General features: G+C 35.6%; 1 protein-coding gene across 1 annotated transcript in view; it reads left to right on the top strand.

Moving 5' to 3' along the window:
• Positions 1 to 137: 137 nt before the first annotated feature.
• LOC127067198 (polypeptide N-acetylgalactosaminyltransferase 2) overlaps positions 138 to 18,899 on the top strand; it is a 99,110-nt gene continuing 80,348 nt past the window's right edge. Inside the window, exon 1 of the mRNA XM_051001842.1 lies at positions 138 to 578. Coding sequence (XP_050857799.1) covers positions 489 to 578 — 90 coding nt within the window. The 5' untranslated portion in view covers positions 138 to 488. The remainder of the gene's footprint in view (positions 579 to 18,899) is intronic.

Here is an 18,899-nt window from a genome sequence, read left to right as displayed (position 1 = left end):
AAAAGTTCGTACGTTTAAAGTTGGCGCGTTAAATGGATGTTACTAAGGGATGTCGGTAGGAGGCGTTACAAGCGACAATGGCGGAGCGTAGCGACGAACGACGAAAGCTTTTGACTCGGCGCGATGAGGCGAGGCGTCAGTGAAGCGCGCCGGCAATACACGGCAGTATGGCTTCGGCTGCCGGCGGGTTCGCGTTCTTGGTGTTTTTTGGTGGTGTCACGCTGTATTCTCGGCCGCGAGTGTGCGTGTTTTCGTGAGTTTACGTTCTATGAGAGAAATAAAGAGAAAGGAAGAGAGAGAAGAGTCTCAAAAGAAGTCACGAGAGAGAAAGATTGAGTCGTGATAAAGGGTATTCGCGCGCGAGAGAGAGAGAAAGAAAGGGAGAGAGAGAGAGAGAGAGAGAGAGAGATAGGAAGAGAGAGAGAGAGAGATAAAGATAGAGATAGAGATAGAGATAGAGAGAGAGAGAGACACGACCACCCTTGGACATGCGGCGAAACGTGAAAATAGTGCTCCTTCTGTCATGCGCCTGGATGTTCGTCTTTGTTTACTATTATCATACGTCCAGAGATACCAAGGTAAGAATATAAATATTCTCATTGATAAAAATGTTTAATGATCTACTACATACTAGCGATTATTTCAATGGCAATAACCTTGAAACTTAGCGACCTTTTTTTTTGTCACGAATTTATTTATTCCAACATTTTACAAACATGACATTCTATGTATCTGCATATCTTCCTTTCATTATTCTTCCTTCCTTCCTTTATCACTTTTTTTCTTTTTCCTTTCGTTTTCTTTTCTTCTTCGATGCTTTTCTTTGAAAGCCTCGAATTTCGAGGGTCTATCGATCATTAAAGACACGCTACTTTGTTTGCTCTATGCGTGTCATCTCTCCAAAAACGGATGTCACTTTGTGGTTGTTTTTTTATTTTTTTTATTTTTTTTTAGATATTTTTGATATTCAGAATTTTACAACGATGTCTATTGAACCTTCCCCTTCTCGTAGTTTTGTAGGATGCATGAGAACTTGCGGATGTCCGCGACACGTGCTTCTACTTTCTCGATTCGTTTCGATTCTCGATCAATGATCAAGATCATGTCTATCTTATGTTATTCTTTCCCTATCATTATTATTCGACGATCTCCGATAAAAATAAATCCCTTCTTGTAACGACGTGGATCTAGTTAACTCACGATGAAACTTACTCTTCGAAGACCGTAAAGTGTCATTATCTTGTACGACAGCTTGTTATTTTGGTGCAAAAATATTAATTAGATGCTTGCTTCGAGTTTCATAATTGGTTTGCGCTATTTTTCAAGCGATGGAAGTCACAAGACTAAACGTCTTTTGTTTTTAATAAATTCCTAAACTTTGCCGATCGTTTTGAATTCACTATCGAGTTTCTCTCTCTCTCTCTCTCTCCCTGGTTTTCTCTTTCCTGTAGTATAGATTATAACAACTTCACGTTTACTAGCAATTGTATTATCCTTGAGCGAATAGTTAAGAGTCGAAGCGAAGTAATTTGTCGATTAATTAACCCATCACGGTACTGGCATAATTAGTCGTGAAAAGTCGAGCTTTATAACGAGCGAAATCTTTTGTAACGTTGCTACGGTAAGGCTTATCAGTTTTCTCAAGTATTGGAAATTTCATTCGTAGCGAATGGATTGTATTTCGAAATATTACAAAGAATGTGTTTTGAAATAGTATTTCAATATATACGTTCTATACAATTCTACTAAACTATTGATTTGTTTTATTTATTTAATTTTTTCTGTTTTTTCTTTCATTTCCGCTCATTAATTTTTAACGCGATCGAAGCGCATTATATCATTCCGATCGCATTTAAATCGTTAGAACGAGTCAATTATTGCATTGAATCGAAATCGAAGGAGATTTTCACGTAATCTCTATCTGTACTTTTGCAAATGTCGAGTTGAAAAGTATATAATACCCGTCAATAATTGTAGTTGAAAATAAAAATGAAATAATATATTTTATGATAAACAATAGGGATTAAATGTTCGTATTTTTATCAAAATAAAAGTTGTCATGAATGAACGTTAGTGATAAATGCATATTGTTTATCTCACAATCGAGAAAAAATTCTTTGAGAATGAAATTCGGTCAGACAAACGTCCGGTATAGGAGTTCGATGAAACGAACCAATTCGAGACGAGTTTTCGCGTTGCGTGCGAACGATCGCGTGTTTATCTGAGTCGCTCAAGTGTACTTCTATCTCTTTTTCTATCTATCTGTCTCTCTCTCTCTCTCTCTCTTTCTCTCTCACGCATGCCTTTTCAGGATAATCGATTTTAGTCAAATAAAAAAATATTGAAATTTTCCTTCCACCTATCACGATAGTCTATGCTCTTGTTAAAATAATTTACATAAATTTGATTTTAGATTTGGTTTTTGTAATAAAAGTTACGTAATTTGTTAGAAAAAGAAAAATAAATTTACATGGAGGAGAAGTAAAAATGATTGCGAAATACAATAGAGAAAAGATGAAGAAATAAATTTAACGAAGAGCTATTAATTTATTTTTTAAATTTAACTAAGAACTACTAATTCTCTTTTCGTTCCAATCCTTACGTCGTTTCGAATGTATCAGAAATTGTTCTTAACGTTACTCGAAAACACGATTTCTTATAAGAATGTCTAGAAATATATAAATATATATATATATATATATATATATATATATATATATATATATATATCTATATGTATATCTATTTGTAGGTATATAAATATATATAGTATACGCAAACGTAAGACCCGTACGTATTGAGAACTAGAAGAAGATCCAGTGGAATAGTTCGTACGAGCGCACGTGAATCCGATCTAATCGCACCTTAGAAGCGAGGTGAAAGTTATTCTAGTTCTTCGGGAACTATCGTTCGATGTGTGCTATGGGTTAGAAAACATTTCTTACACGTTTACTCAAGAGAAATAAATAAAAGGACGAAGAATAACAAAAAGAAAGAGAAAAAAAAAGAAAGATGGAAAAAGACTATGTTAATATTATTTTTAACATGATTTTTAATATGGACCGTCCGTCATTGTCTCGCCTGACAATCATCGATTCGAATTATTACTCGTTTTCGACATCACACACTTTAGCACGATTTTGAAGCAATTTCTGGCATCGGGAACAACTTTCTATCGTTGAGAAGCGCGTGCAACGCTAGTGCAACGTTTTAAGCGTTGACGCGCTAATGGAGCGAACTAATCGCGTTAACGTGCCGAATACGATTTGGCCATTAAACTCGAAAGCCACAATCGACGTTGCTCTCACTCATTGCTTCTACTTCGATGACGATTACGTCGTTGACGTCGACAATGTTACGCGTTTACAATTAACTGTTACGTCGATTATATACTACTTTATCCTATTTTGATATAATTACAAAAATGTCTTATGCTTCTTTTTAACGTTGTGTCTAGATTAGTAAGTAATTAACTTTATTTACTTTAAATTCAGTGAGTAATTAACGTTTCTTCTGAAAAAAACTTGAATTCTCCTTATTCGTTCGTTCTCCTTTTATTTTTTTTTCCTTCGTTTGAGGACATAGTCAAATGCGAGTAAAAAATTGTCAAACCGATTTCTTTATCCTTACAGTCTCGTAGTTGTTTGCCTCTTTTCGGAAAATAGGGATGAACTGTTCCAGAACCGGTTTCATTCCGATGACCCGATTCGTTTCAAATCTATAGTTGGTAAGATCGCGAAGATCGTTTATAAATAGGTATAACACGTATACTTACGTTTTCGTAAATCTTTTTGATATAGGTAAAAAAAAAGAATAGAAAAGAATATAAAAGAAAAAAATAAAATTTTCTCGTACTAAAATGTAGAATAAATTTTTGAGGTAAAAGATGTTTGTTCAAAAATCGTTTCTTTTATGTGCTTTTTCCTTCATTTATGTGTTGGTTATAGATGTATCTGTAAAAACTCTGTGTAAGCTCTACCCACATACGTTCTTCTTGACCCTTGACAAATTCGAGGGACCACGAACGGACGTGAGAGCGATAAAGGAAATAGGAATAAGGAATAAGAAATGACTCTAATTTTTCATTTATTTTTCTTTGGCTTAGCGTTTGACAGCCTTTTAACTGTTTTTTATTTTATCTTTCTCCTTTTCTCGGTCTTTTCTCCTTTTCCATATGTTTCGAATGAAAAGATAAAGAGATAGAGAGAGAATTAGCTTGGAATCCTGGTGAGAAACTGTTTGAAATAATAAAAAAAGAAAAAAGGATAAGGGAGATTCTCTCTCTCTCTTTCTCTTTCTCTCTCTTGTAGACCTACGTACAACATGTAACCAGCAGCATGGACCACTTTATCGAGGATATAGAAAGACAAAGGTATTATTCGAGGACCAAGAGAAATCCGGACTAATTAACGCAAAGCGTCGGCACACGGTTTAACCGTAGTTTCCTTTTCATTCCTGTTTTCCTTTTCTCACTTCTCCTTATAAATTTATACTAACCATCTTGATTTGTCCAAGGAGATTTATGAATTATTCGCGATTTTATAATTCTTCCCTCACCACGCAATTCTTTATTCTTTTCTTTCCTATTTTTGATTTGTCTTTCCCTGTATCCCACAATATTTTTCTTCGTATTTTTTAGGAAGAATAATATTTACGAACGAAAAAGGAAAGAACAGAAACAATAAAAAAAGGAAAAAAGTTTATTGCAACTGGACAAACGAAATGCAATTTAAATTGCTACGTTTATTAATATCCGAGTACAACAAGATCGATACGAATCCAGGTTTCCTGTCCAACGAACACTTTGAAATTCTGCTCGGTACTGTAATAGCTTCGCTTTGTTTAACGGTGGAGATGAATGACAGAAGATTAATAGAAGAACGTAGTAGTATCGCGGAATATGTTCGAACCCAACAGTTGGTAAAAGACCAAAAGGAGCCCACAGAAAGCTCATTTACTTAATTTACATGCTGGTAGTTAAACATTACCAATTTTTTTACCAGTATTCGTTTCGAAAGGTCTCTCAAATTATTCACGAACAATACAGATTTCTACGGAATTTTACTTTATAGATAAAAACAATTTGATTTTATCTTTGATTCGACATTCAACGCGATAATAACGTTATGATATTTTAACTTAGTTAAAGTTTTTGGTTGATAAAATCAAAGTCTTATCTAATTTACGATGGATTATAACAAACAAGAGTATTTTAAAAAGTATTTCTTCATTTCAATGGAACGGAATAAGTACGAAGAAACTAAAACTTCGACAGAAGCGAGTCGTAAATGATAGAAACGTTAAAAGTTACTGATAAAAGCGGATAGTAGGATTAGGTGGTATCTTTAATAATTGATGTTACTCTAAAAAAAAGTAGGAGATATTTTCTAGATTTCGAAAGTTTGAAAGCATTATTAACTATGTAACTCGGTTGTGTTTCAAGCTTTCTAAGGATTTTTATTCTTGTTTATAACTAGTGACCGTGTTTACTGTCTATCGTGAGGTTGGAAAAAAAAGAAAGAAGATGATATCCTCCGAGCGTATTCGAACATATATGTATATAAACGTGTATACATTTTCTAGGTAACGTATAACAACATTTCGACGTAATTGGTCTGATTACCCGGCCGAGATTTGCTAGTGAGTAAACGTTTTCTCGTTTCCCAGGGATACAGCATGCGCGATTATATCGTACGCACCAGTATGGCGTTAGCGAGGTGTAATGAGTCGGTCACATTTGTGGTCACGTATCGCGCAAATTTTTCGTCAGTTTTACCATGCGACCAAAAGGAAGAAGTAGTAGTAACCGGTGCTGGATTTAAAGAGTAACAAATCTTTTTTCTCTTTCATTTTTACTAACACTGAGATCGTTAATCTTTTCTCTTTTGACTACCTTTTTTCGATTATAATGTTTCCATATTTTAATATTGTAGCTTTCTATATATTTTAAGGTTATATTTTATCTATTTAAAAGCACACACACACACATATATATATATATATATATATTATTTAACGTAAAGAGAATACAAAGGCATATTCATTTTTTTGCGGAATAAACAAGAAGCATGCTCGTTGGAGGAGAAGAGATTTTCGAGGGAAGACATATTTTCTACCTATATCAAGAGAGATACGTTTGAATTTTTCTTCTTATTCCTGTATTCGATGTTGGTACTCACGTAACACAGTTCTGAGAAGGCGTTTTCTGTAAATGCAGGAAACGGAAAAACGAAAAAAAGAGAAGAAAAGAAAATAGAAAAGAGAATGAAAAAGAAAAAGGATCAGTCGGTTTGAGTCGTCGAAATGAAGTTTTTCATTCGTAGATTTATGCAACATTTGTTTCTCGTATTTAAAGGAAGGAAAGAGGAGGATTATAAGGAGTCACGGGATCGAGGGGATGAACTTTGGTAGGAAAATATTTTTCCTCGTGAAATACCTGCGTGATATCCACACGAAAGTTTCTTGCGTCGAGGGTCTTTTCGTTTTACTGTGTGCTGTTCGTGAAAGAAGAGGAAAAGAGAGTAAGAGGGAGAGAGGAAGAGAGAGTAAGAGAGAGAGAGAAAGAGAGAGAGAGAGAGGAGGACGGAGAATTAAGGCGGTGGTAGTAGTTGAAAGCAATGTAAAAACGGGGGATGCGCCCTCGTGCGTACATATATACCTGTATAACACAGTGTATGTTTGTGTATGTGTCTACGTGTAAGCACCTCCGGGAATGCACCGAATACCGCACTGCGCACTATTTATTCCTTTTAATTTTATTCTCTTCGTCTCCAACCGTTCCCACGCTCGTGAATCACAATTAAATAGGATCTTCTTCTTGCGGTCGTATCTACTGAAAAACTTTTTTCCCCTTTTTATTTTTCTCCTTCTTTTCTTTCACGAATTTCGACGACCGCAAATATCGGTTTTGAAGACAACTACGCATGTAGTTCTCGAAGTTTCACCGAAAAGTTTCTAGTCGAATTTGTTATAGTAGATATTCCTCCACTATATCCAATTTCTTTGAACAACTGTTTTGTGGTAAATCCTTTCTTTTTTTTTTCTTCTTATGTTTCAGGTAAGATATTAGTAGCTACGGAAGGAAGTGTGGATAATTGACTTCCGACGAGAAGGGTAACGTATGCGCGTTCTACTTGCTCGTTGCAATAACCTCAACAGCTAGAATGCTCTCTGAGGGATCTAGAATAATTGTAGTGGGAGCTCTTCATTTTGATCGCAGATTTCATTTCCCAACTGCGTCGAGAGAAATGAAAAACCTTAAAGTACTCGACGTATTCGCTTGTTATTGGACGTTTATTATTAAGAGAGATCTTCTAAATTTTGTTTATTTATCGTTAAAGACTTTTATTAGCTTGAAATTTTCATTGCAAATGGTTTAGAAAACGTTACTGTTAAGTGATCGCGAAATAGTAGAAAGCGATCATTTACGAGATACGATGAAGAAACTTTTAGTACATATTTCTCTCTCTCTCCTTTTTTTGTGTGTCTTATAATGGCCGAGCGACCGAGTAGAAAAAGAAAGTATATTACATACGTTAAAGGAAGAACCGCAATAATTTCAGTGAAATTAGAGTCTTTCTCGTGCGTTTCACGCAACGATCTTTCTTTCCTGAGAGATTCGTCTTGGACAATGAACCGTGGATGCATAGATCGTGATAAATGACGGTGGCATGGACCGAGTTAATTTTTAACTTTTCTCACAAGCGAAGAGATTTATCGTGCCAGTCTTTGTTAAGCCAACGGACGTATATATCTAGTCGGAGCAAAAAATTAGTAGAATTTTCCATAAATAACTAAAAAAGCAATAAAAATAAATCGCGTTCTTTATTTTCTCGTGGTCGCTAAAGGCACGACATCTCGAATTAACTAATACCTATGTTTGCATTGTTACATAACAGTTTTATTCGAGTTTTCGCTGACGTGACTAGAGAAGACGTAAAAGAAAGATAGATCTTTCTTTTTCTTTGCTTAAAATTTCTTTCTTTCTTTTCTTTTTTTGTTTCTTTCTTGTTAAATTTTTACAAACTTTCTCATTCCATTTGTTTCTTGTTTTCTTTTCTTTCTTTTTTTGTTTTCATTTTTTCTTTTCTTTATCTCGTCGACGTTACTCGCGGACGTACGCCATGCACGCGAGAATATGCGAATAGATAGGAATTAAGGTCGTAGTTCCGAAGGAAGAGGTCGCAAAGGCTAATTAAAATTCATCACGACCACACCTGCCCTTTTCAACGATCGCGTTGCGTTGGTGGGACGTAGCTCAGTTAGCTTTGGGTGACGAAAAACTGTGAGGTGTTAAGCTCGAAACTATCGTCACGCCTATATGTCTATGTGTGTGTGTGTGTGTGCGCGTGCGCGCGTATGTGTGGTGTATAAATATACATATATGTATAATATATATATATATATATATATACATATATAGGAAAAGTTAAAAATAGCGAGTAAACTCGATGGAAAGAGTTTTGTTTAATTAAACTTTATGGCAGTCGGTAATTTTGAGATATCAATCTTTGCGAGCGTGAAATTTAAATGCTCTTCGTTTTCAATGGAATTGTAAAAGGAATTTCCTATCCTCGTATTTCTTTCTTAATCGTACCTTTGCTTCCTTCTCCGTCGAAATGGCTTTCGAATGTTTCCGAAGAAGAAGGAAAAGAGAGAAAAAGATAGAGAAAGAAAGAGAGATGGAAAGAAAGGATCGCTTCTAAAAATATGAAAGGAAGATTCCTGGATCGGGAACTAATTACAGACGTTATATTTTCTTCCTTTTACTTTTGCAACGAAACGAAAGAGCCGGCTGGTCCTACTCTCTTGAATACAATTCTAAAATCTACATTCCTTCTTTCTCTTCTTCTTCTTCTTCTTCTTCTACCGAAGTGAATCTTCTTTAATTAGAACGAAATGGCTAATTACGTTTGGTGATATAGCGTGGGATTAATTTTTGGTAGATTTTTATTCTTCTCTCTCTTTCTCTCTTTTTCTTTTTCTCTCTCTTTTTTTCGTCTGACCGAACTTGAAAGTAAAGAGAAGACATCGTTCCGATAACTGGCAATGTTCCTTCACGAACAGGAAGAGAAGAACTAGGGAAGAGGAAGAGAGGAAGAGAGGAAGAAACAACACGATTTTATTTCGTAGCGGTGAGTACCGGAACGGCAACGAACGCCGCTCGCAATCACGTCTGGTATAGTACGTCGTGACGACCATTACCCCTGGCACAATGCTCGAAATAAAGAGAACGAAGAGTGGAAGAAATGTTCGTAGCTTTATCACGAAACATCCTTCTCGTCGAATCGTGGCCAAGTTCTTCTTGAAATTCTACGATGCGTCATTGTAAAGTCGTTTCGGCTAGACCATACTAGACTTCTCTATGTTTTCCGTTCATATTCTCGTCCAACACTTTTCGTCCTTTTTCCTTCTTTTTTTTCTTTTTATTTCTTTTCTTTCTTTTTTTTTTTTCTTTTCAAAACCTTCGACGTTTTACCGTCAGATCGAATTTTTATTTTAACACGTGAAATTCTTCACGAATAGGTTACCTTTTTTTTCGATTTAGATGTGTGTATTCGTTCAAAGACAAGCGGATAAGAATTATTTAACAAAACTTTATTGTTCGCATGCGTTCGAAACGGCTGTACATTATGTGTACACGCACGCATATACACATGTATATATATATATATATATATATATATATATATATATATATATCTGTACACGAAGAACCTAAGTATTTTTTCTGTTTGAATAAGATGTAACGAGATGACTCCACGATTCCCACGAGCATCCGATCTCTTTCTCTTTTACCTTAGCATTTTACGGCGCTTTATTCCCCGTGAAATTCGTTGGGACGTGCCCGGAAGAACCGTGTACTCTTTTCTGTTTCACGCGACGGCGATTTACCTTCTTACTGCTTGGTATAATATACATGAGAAAGACTTTGTTGGTTGGCGAAACACACGTTGGCATAGGCGATTAAATTCGTGCCAACTCTGTTGTTCCTTTCATTAACTTTGTACTATAGAAATTTCATTCTTTTCAAATATCTCTACTTCCAACAAAAATTACCTCGATTGTCTCTAGAGTTTTTATTTTTTATCTCTCCAATTTGTTCAAATGAAATATCGAACGAAATATTTTACATTTCTACGTAAAGTTTTTCTATGTAGAACAAAAAAGAAGAAAACTGTTATAAATCGAATACTATTCACCATTTCGATTTATCGAACTATAACGGCTTTGCATTTCGATAGATATGGCTAAGCACGTTCGATCGGTATGCTTTGGCGGTCACGATTGCGTAAGGTGAGCGTGAAACGAGCTTAAGGCTCAAACGACGGATCACTTTCGTTGTCGGTTCCGGTTCAGGGTCGGCTACGACCCACTTCACGGTCACTAGGTTACCTCGAGACTGAGCTCGTAGCTATATCTCTCTTTTTCTTTTTCTTTTTCTTTTCGTGAACATCGAAGATCGAAGTGGATCAATAAAAAAAATAAATAGAAAAAGAAAAAGAAAGAAAGAAAGAAAGAAAGAAGGAAAGAAAGAAAAGAAAAAGAAAAACAAACGGAAGGGGATGATCGAATTATTCAATTGAATTTATTCTAACAACCCATTCGAACGATTCTACATTTTATTAATCATATGATCATAATGAAAAAAATTCGCTTGCCTAGAAAATTACGATACTTTATTTTAAAGGAAAAATTGTAATATACTCTGATCTCTCGAAAGTTTTTGATGAAAAACTGCTCGAAATTCTTTGCAGTAGAAAAATAATAAAAAAAAAAAGAAAAGAAAAAATCTTGGAAGCCCTCGGAATTCTATTATTGTTACGTACGCTTCGAAGGGTTCCGTTCGTGGAATACGTTTTCGTGCGTCGAATGCATAGTGATCGGCTTATTTCGAGTATGGGCCACCCACTTCACCACCTGTCGTCCATTACCTCCCTTTCTCCTTTCGAAAGCGATTCGAAACCGAAGTCGACGTGGAAGTGTCGGAAACTCGTCGCTTCTTCCAAGGGTCTTCTCTCTCTCTCTCTCTTTTTGTCTTTCTTTCTCTCTCTTTCTCTGTCTCTCTCATTCGGAACGTACCATATGGTGCCATAAGACACGAGATTCCTCAAGAGGAATCCTCGATATTCTAACATTTTCTATAACAATGCTTCGAAAACTCATTCAGCATAAAGACATTTCGATGTATTCTCGACGTATCATAAAAGTTAAAAAAGAGAAAAGCAATATATTACTGCAAATTTCTTTTTCAGAATATTCACTTACATTATTTCCCCATTTTGTTTCTTCACTAGATCCGAATGATAAATGAGGATTTTGTTCGAAAATAATTCCATAGGGAGATATGATGTGTGGATTCGTTAATTTTAAATGGCAAAGACACGATCGAGCGAGTTTTCACGTTTAAATGTTTATTTATCGATATTTCAGAATTTTCGAAAGTTCTTTATACTTGCAACATGTTCAAAAACCGTAATCAGATTCGTATGTTAGTTTGTTTCTTTAAACAAGTTTAAACAGAGTATTTGATGTGTACGTATAATTTAGTTTGTAGATATACTCACCAAATACGTTTTTATCGTATAGATGTTTATCGAAATCTCTCGTTGGCTAAAGTAAATATATGGATGATTGCAATCTATTAGAAATGTTTTTTTTCAATTCATTATTCATCCTTCTCGTAACGAATGATAAAGAGAAGCGATATTAAAGATTTGCAATGAACTCGTTTTTTATTTACACAAGAATTTTTTATTGATATGAACTTTGAAAAGTTGATGAAAAGATCGTCACGCAAGAATAACGTTTAACAATTACGTTGTGTTATATCTTAGATCAGTGACATTGACATTATACAATATGAAATTACAATCAATATCGTATGAATTTACGTTGGAACAGGTTTGTTCGATGTTGAATGCGTAATATGATAAGCCGATTAGAATTTAACTTGGGAGCGATAGCTTTGAATTGCGAATAATTTCCGATTGAATCCATTAACGAATGTTTAATGTTTCTATTTGATTTAATGAATCTTTTATAATCATTCGTTCAACCACATTTGGAATATGTTCATCAAATATTTCTATCCTTTTGTTTCAGATTTGTTCTGTTTTTGCTTTTAAATTTCAAATACATGGAAACTCTTTTTGCATGATATTGATAAATTTTATGGTAATTAAAAGTTATTTTATAATATTTTATTTTTTTTACCTATTTATAGGACTATATATATATATATATATATATATATATATATATATATATGTATATATATATGTATTGTTTTGTGGTCATGTTAATGGTCTTTTACGGAAGCTTTGCTCGTTAAGTCACGCATGAACAATATTATAGCAATTAGGGTAATCACGGATGAGCGGAGAAAGCTGTGATTTGCATAGGAGAGTTTGTGAATGGTGGTTAGCCACCAATCACCGTGCAATACGCGGCTTTCGTTTCGGTGCTCTATTACGGTGGCACTATCGTGAATGGGGTCTTTAAAGTTCATAATGGACGGTAGCTAACGTGCAAACGACGTGCGTGTACATTCAGTTTACGACCGGTTGATCCACCTCGTCGTAAATTCGTTGGATGTTCGCAACACGGATCACGACTGACCGATTTCGGTGTATTTTTGTTGAGTTTCGTTGTAAAACATTTACACCTTGTTCCATGTAGAAGAGGAGAACAACAAAAAAAGAAATATAATCATCGAAGAACATGCTCGATCGAAAGCAATTTATTTTGACTCCCTTCTCTCGTCCTACCGATCTTTTTATTACGCAATGAAAAGCGACGTGTGAGAAACTAGCCGAGCTCCGATGGAAAATTCGATGATAACGTTCCGAAGGACTGGACGATCGAGTGGAAGTCGATAAAAGGGGGAAAGAAATACTAGTAGATCGGAATAGAGAGGGAAGAGGAGAGAGAGAGAGAGAGATGGAGAAAAAAATGATCGAGGAGAAGAAATCGTTGGAGTATATCAGCCCTTGTCGGAAATAGTCGTGGATTCGAGAATCAGTATCCATCGAGAAAGCCGTAGGGCTCGACCGTCGAGTCTCCGTAGGGCTCGAATCTTGGTCCGTAGAACGGCTTATTGAATACGTCTACGATATTGGATTTTTGCCGACATTACGAGCCACCACCACTACCGCTATCACCACCACCACCGCAACTACCATCACTACCACCACTACCAATACTATCATCGCTACTGGTTGATACCCGACCGCGAAACGACAGGGGAAATTTAAAACTCGTCATGCCTTGGCCAACGTACCCCACTCTTCAACTCTCTTTTTGCCAGACGGTACTCGAAACCGAAGGAGATACCTTCTGCTCGCGAACATCTCCGATCAATAACACCTACACCCAGACGTCTCTCATTGTCGCACGCTCTTGAGGCTCTTGTGCTCGTTTATATAGAACGATGGAAAGATGATTTAGCTCATATTGTTACTATTATTAGTTTTTTTTTCACTCATACTTTGAATATTTTTAGGGACATTTAATTTTTCAGGCATTGAAGTCTCTTGACTTTTTCTTGATTTTTTTTCTTTTTTATTTTATTTTCTTTTTTATTTTTTTTATATATGGCAAGTGATATGCGTAAATTAACTTTTTCGATCGTAACGTCTTAAGATTTTTTGAATATCATCGGAAGTCACCGATCGACAGCTTTCAAAAAGCAAACATGTATGGCCCCTTGTGACAGGCTGCTTTCTGCATCTCCCCCGCCACGGACAAATTATATTTTAATGCTCTGACGTATCCAGGCTGGCATGATTGATAACCAACATATTCTCGTGTACACAGTGCGGCCGAACACGGGACTCGTTGGTTAGTGGTAAATGATTATACGCGTGTGTTGACGTATCAAATGTATGTATGTAAAGGGTAGAAGGAGAATAGGGATCGAACGTTGTCAGGTGGGTTGCCACTGACGAGACGTTGAATGCATAATCGAGTGATAGCGTCGTCGGTCGTCGTCGGTCGTCGTTGGCTCCTCGATGACTTCTCAAATCTCATGGGAGACCGAGCGAAATGGATTTTCACTTCGAAACGAGACTTAGATCACTGCTTTCATCCGAGAGAATATAGAGGAGGGCTAACCATATTTTCCTCTGCATGGTTTTTCTCTATAGTATTTGAAAAAAAAATATATTATTTCAAAAAGAATATTTTCAAAGAAAAAGGGAGAGGGAGAGAGGGAGGGAGAGGGAGAAGAGAAATTAAACGAAAAATACAAAATTATGAAACTCGACGAACGAATGAGAAAAATATCGAACTCACTAAACTCGTTTCACGCATTTGAGGCTAACGACTGCGACAGTTGAATTTCACTTCCTATCAATAAAAGTTTGCGGTCAGAAAACGTCGTGTCGGCGAAGTTAACACGAGTTCGCGGCTGCGTTTGACCGGTTAAGTTCAAGTGGCGATTTTTCATAAGGATCTCATTTTGTCTGCTTGAGAAAAGCGTGGAGCTGTTCGAACACAACGGTGCGATATTGTTTCTAGATCACGTTCTCGTTCAAACGAAACGAGCTGACGATTGATCATGTCAAGACATTGACGTTACTAGCCTCGTCTTTACGTGACCTATCATCTTTCTTCAATCTTCTTGATATTCTCCTATTTCTTTCAGCTGTTCGACGCGAATTCTATCACAAATAAGATTACTTTCTCTTCGATAGAAATTTTTTCTTCTTTCTCTGTTTTGTTCCTTTTGTTCCCTTTTCCTTTATTATTTGATAATACGATATTCGTTTTGAATATCTACAAGAAAAATACAAAATCAAAGTTTGTTGAGTCATTAGGTAGGTAACGCTGATAAAGCGTTATATAAGGAGCATTTGGTATCGCGTAACTATTCGCTTTCATGAACGAAATTACGCAAGCTCCTATTCTCCTTGCTCATTCATAAATGTACCAAGTTCGTTTTGTGGGGACAATGAGCATTGCTGACCACTCGAGAAAGGAATGAATGAGAACAAAAGGTGCTCGGTTTCGGAACAAGACCCGAAATTATTTAATTACTGTAATGAAAAATATCCGAGAAAAATAATGGAGCTTGTTGAGCAGTAGTAATAACTAACTAAACACGTTGAAAGATCATATCGTTCAGTTCTTTAAACTTTTCCTTTTTTTTTGGAAAACTTTCTTCGTTTTCTTTTATTAAAATATCTTGGACTATATTCGGATCTATCTCGTAGAAAGATAAAAGCAACGTCTTGTGAAAATCTAAGGGACAACGAGCGAAAATCGATTCACTTTCTTCGAAAAAGGCAAATCAATCGTTTTCTTTTATATTCAAATTTTATTCATGGCTCTATATCCAGGTTTAAGAAGTCTATCGAGTATTCATAACCTTCTTGATGGTCGGTGCAGACAAATAATCTTCTAAAGATATTCCAATCCTCTACGAGTAATCTAGATTTTTTTTTCTGAAAATATTTCCACGTTTCGAAGTACGCTGCATTATTTACAATAGGAGAAAGTTTTAACGATCTTATGGATCGTGAATTATTTTAATTAGCGACACTTTTTATAGATCTAAAATAGCTACGATGAAAATTTTCAAATTAAGTTATTCCCCGGTTATTTTTACCTTCGTCCGAGAAAGGCGAGCAAAATTCGAAGAAATCAAATTTGTGAATGAATGAAACTTTTGAAATATTCGACGATAAGCAAAAATCATTTACAACGACTCAATATTTTGCTTACTTCTCGTAAATGTAATATTCGATGAACGTTTGAGAATATTTTCACGGAAGTTCTGCATCGAATAATATAAAAAATCTAGAAAGAATATTCGATCAAATCAATTACAAATAAATATTTTACTTGAAACTCTATTAAATTTCTTATTTTGATATCGAGCCGGTCACGACATCGATACGGAAAACGTTCGAAGCCGGAGAAGTTAATAATCCGAAAATTCGATCGTGAGTTCCGAGTTGTTCGTTGTCGGTCGTTGATCCGTCACCGTTCTCGTAAGACTTCCGAAATGCAAGAAAGTTTCTTTCTTATCGTGGCTTCCCAACTTTATCGCGATTTCCAAAACTACGTAAAACTTTTTCTCCCGGGATAGATCTCGAAGCGATCGATCAACAAGAGAAACTGGATTACCAGTGAGATAAAAAAAAACAAAAAAAAAAAGGAAGAGAAAAAGAAAAAGAAAAAAGGCGGAGAGGAAAAAACCAGAAATAGAGAAACTTTATATATCCGAAGTACGACGATTTTATTCTCGTACAGGATAGATAGGGAAAAAGTAAATGGAACAGATTTCCACTTGTCAGTTTACACGAACTTAGTCGAGTGCAGTGAGAGAAAAATAGTTCTTTCTTTTTTTGTACCTCTATTTTTTTTCCTTTCTTTTCAAAAGGAAGGAAATTTTGTCAGATTTAATTATCATTTCTCGTTACTCGATCGTTACTCTCGATGGTAGGTATATCTCTGTTCGTAGATAAGATAGGATGTAGGTAGAGGTATGTAGACGTAGAGAGTAGGAAGAGAGAAGAGAGAGAGAGAGAGAGAGAGAGAGAAACAGAGAAAGAGAGAGACCACACGTACGAACATCCCTATAACGCGCAGTGTGCATCGAGGCACGCGATGTACGCCAGCAGCAGTGCTCGAGATAGGGATGCATTTGCATGGCTACGTTGCAGCATCATCGCCAGTCATCCTTCCGTGCTCCTAGATATCAAAGAGAAGTCTACACACCTTGTTGAACGTAGGTAGGTAATACTCGGAGCTGGGTACTTCGCATCGCGCATCAACCTGCATATTCCCCTTCCTCAGTATCGTATAGTTGAGCATAACTTCGAAGCATGAAAGATAAAGGAAGTCTATGGATATCGCGATACTTCATACACGATATCTCGAACCTGTTAAGAAACGAGAGCAAATTTTCAAACTGCAAATTTTATAGACTGTTCCTTTCCCTTGAGCTTTCTTTTTAATTAATACGTAATCCAGGAGAAAAAAATTATGCTGATAATTTAAATAGTTTTAATTATACGCGTTGTAGATATTTATAAAATGTGACGGTATTATATACACTTCCATTTATTTGGTCAGCCTTTTCATTAATGTGTGATAAATATTCGTAAGATAAATGATTAATATATATATAAATATTTCGATCGATATAAATATTTGTTCGAATTGAATCTGCTTTGCTTCATTTATATTACATACTGATATTTTATTATAAATATTAAACATTCTATTTATTTGGACAGTATTTTTATCAATTAATGATAAATATTTCCTAAGATAAATGATTAGTATATATGAATATTTTGATCGGCATAAATATTTGTTAGAGTTGCGTCTGGGTCACATCACTTATATCACGTATTAATATTTTATCATAAATCCTAATCATTTATTTAAAATATTGATCAAATGTTAAATAATACTGACTGAATAAATAGCAGGTGTAATTATGAAACTATATATCTATATTACTATTAAACGGATGGTAAATCGGCGTTGCAAAGTTTAGCGAAACATCGAGGATACACTTATCTAAACGTCGCAGACAATAATTATTCCTCCTACAGAGGTTCGAAGTCGATAAGTAAGCGACCTCGAATTCCTATAATGTTGCAAAATATTTCTCTTTCTTTCTCTCTTGAATTGAATCGAAAGCTATCGTTTGTAATAATATATTCACATTTTCATTTTTTATCAATTCTTTGAGACTTAGAGAAAATGTTTGAGATACGACTCGGTCTTATTCATGGCGCCAAATAAAGACGCCATAATGGTCTGGTCGGTGCCTTTTAGCCGAATTACGCGCTATTACGGACTCTCTTTAAAGTTCGACGACTGAAGCTGCGATAAAAATCTTTATTTCACGCGGTTCGCATACAGCCACCATTTAAACCGTTCGGCTCACGGTCGAGGGCTCTCTATTTCTTTTCTTTTCTTTTCTTTTCTTTTCTTTTCTCTCTTTCTTTCTCTTACTCTTTCTCTTTCTCTTTTTCTTTCTCTCATCGCTTGACGCGTTTTTCTCATAATATCATAACGAGCTTCTAGACGAGGCCAGCTCGGTGGACCGTCGACGCTTCGGATCGTTGCCCGAGAAGTCTGCAAAGTTTTCTTCGGGCGTTGCTTCCCTCTTTTAAAGAACCTTAACGAGGTCTCTCATCTTCTTTCTTCTCTTCTCTCTTTCTTTTTTCTTTCCTTTCCATATTTAACTATAGGGGGTGATCGTGAAAAACAAAAAAAAGAAATGTCATTTTAGCATAGTTCGAACGAAGTATTTTATTATTTTTATAAATGTAAGAAATAGGGGTAGAGAGAAAGAAAGAGAGAGAGAGAGAGAGAGAGAGAGAGAGAGAGAGAGAGAGATAAAATTTAATACTCGTGAAACTTTTCATTTTCGTCGAAACGAAACGAAGTTACGAATTAGTATCATAAAATTTATAACTATTTCTTATGCGAGAGTCTAGTATCATCGACATTTTTTTATCGAATATATTTTCTCGAATATACGCGTTTTTACAGAGATTTATATGATAGAAAAACAAGGAAGAAGAACACGAAAAGTGATACAATTTAATAACGATGCACGAAGCGTAAGTGATCGTAAATCAGTGAGCAGTCAAGAAGTTGTAAGGGAAGGGTAATGTTATGCGTGGAAAATCAACGAAAATAAAGTCGAATATACGACTAGAAAGAAAGATTGACAAATTGAAAAGTCAAGTGAAGGAACGTAGAACAAACAAAACGGGGACACTCGAAGAGAAATAGAAAAATTGAGGAAACTCGCGGGATGAAAAGAATTTTTCTTGTATTTGGTAGAGAAAATTTTTCTTTTTTCGTCGTCGTCGTCGTCGTCGTCGTCGTCGTCGTCGTCGTCGTTGCTGATAGGATCGATCGGTATT

This window comes from Vespula vulgaris, chromosome 10 (genome assembly GCF_905475345.1).
Source record: "Vespula vulgaris chromosome 10, iyVesVulg1.1, whole genome shotgun sequence".
NCBI lineage: Eukaryota > Metazoa > Arthropoda > Insecta > Hymenoptera > Vespidae > Vespula > Vespula vulgaris.
The sequence above is the reverse complement of the archived record's forward strand: the minus strand, read 5'-3'. Positions and strand labels throughout refer to the sequence as shown.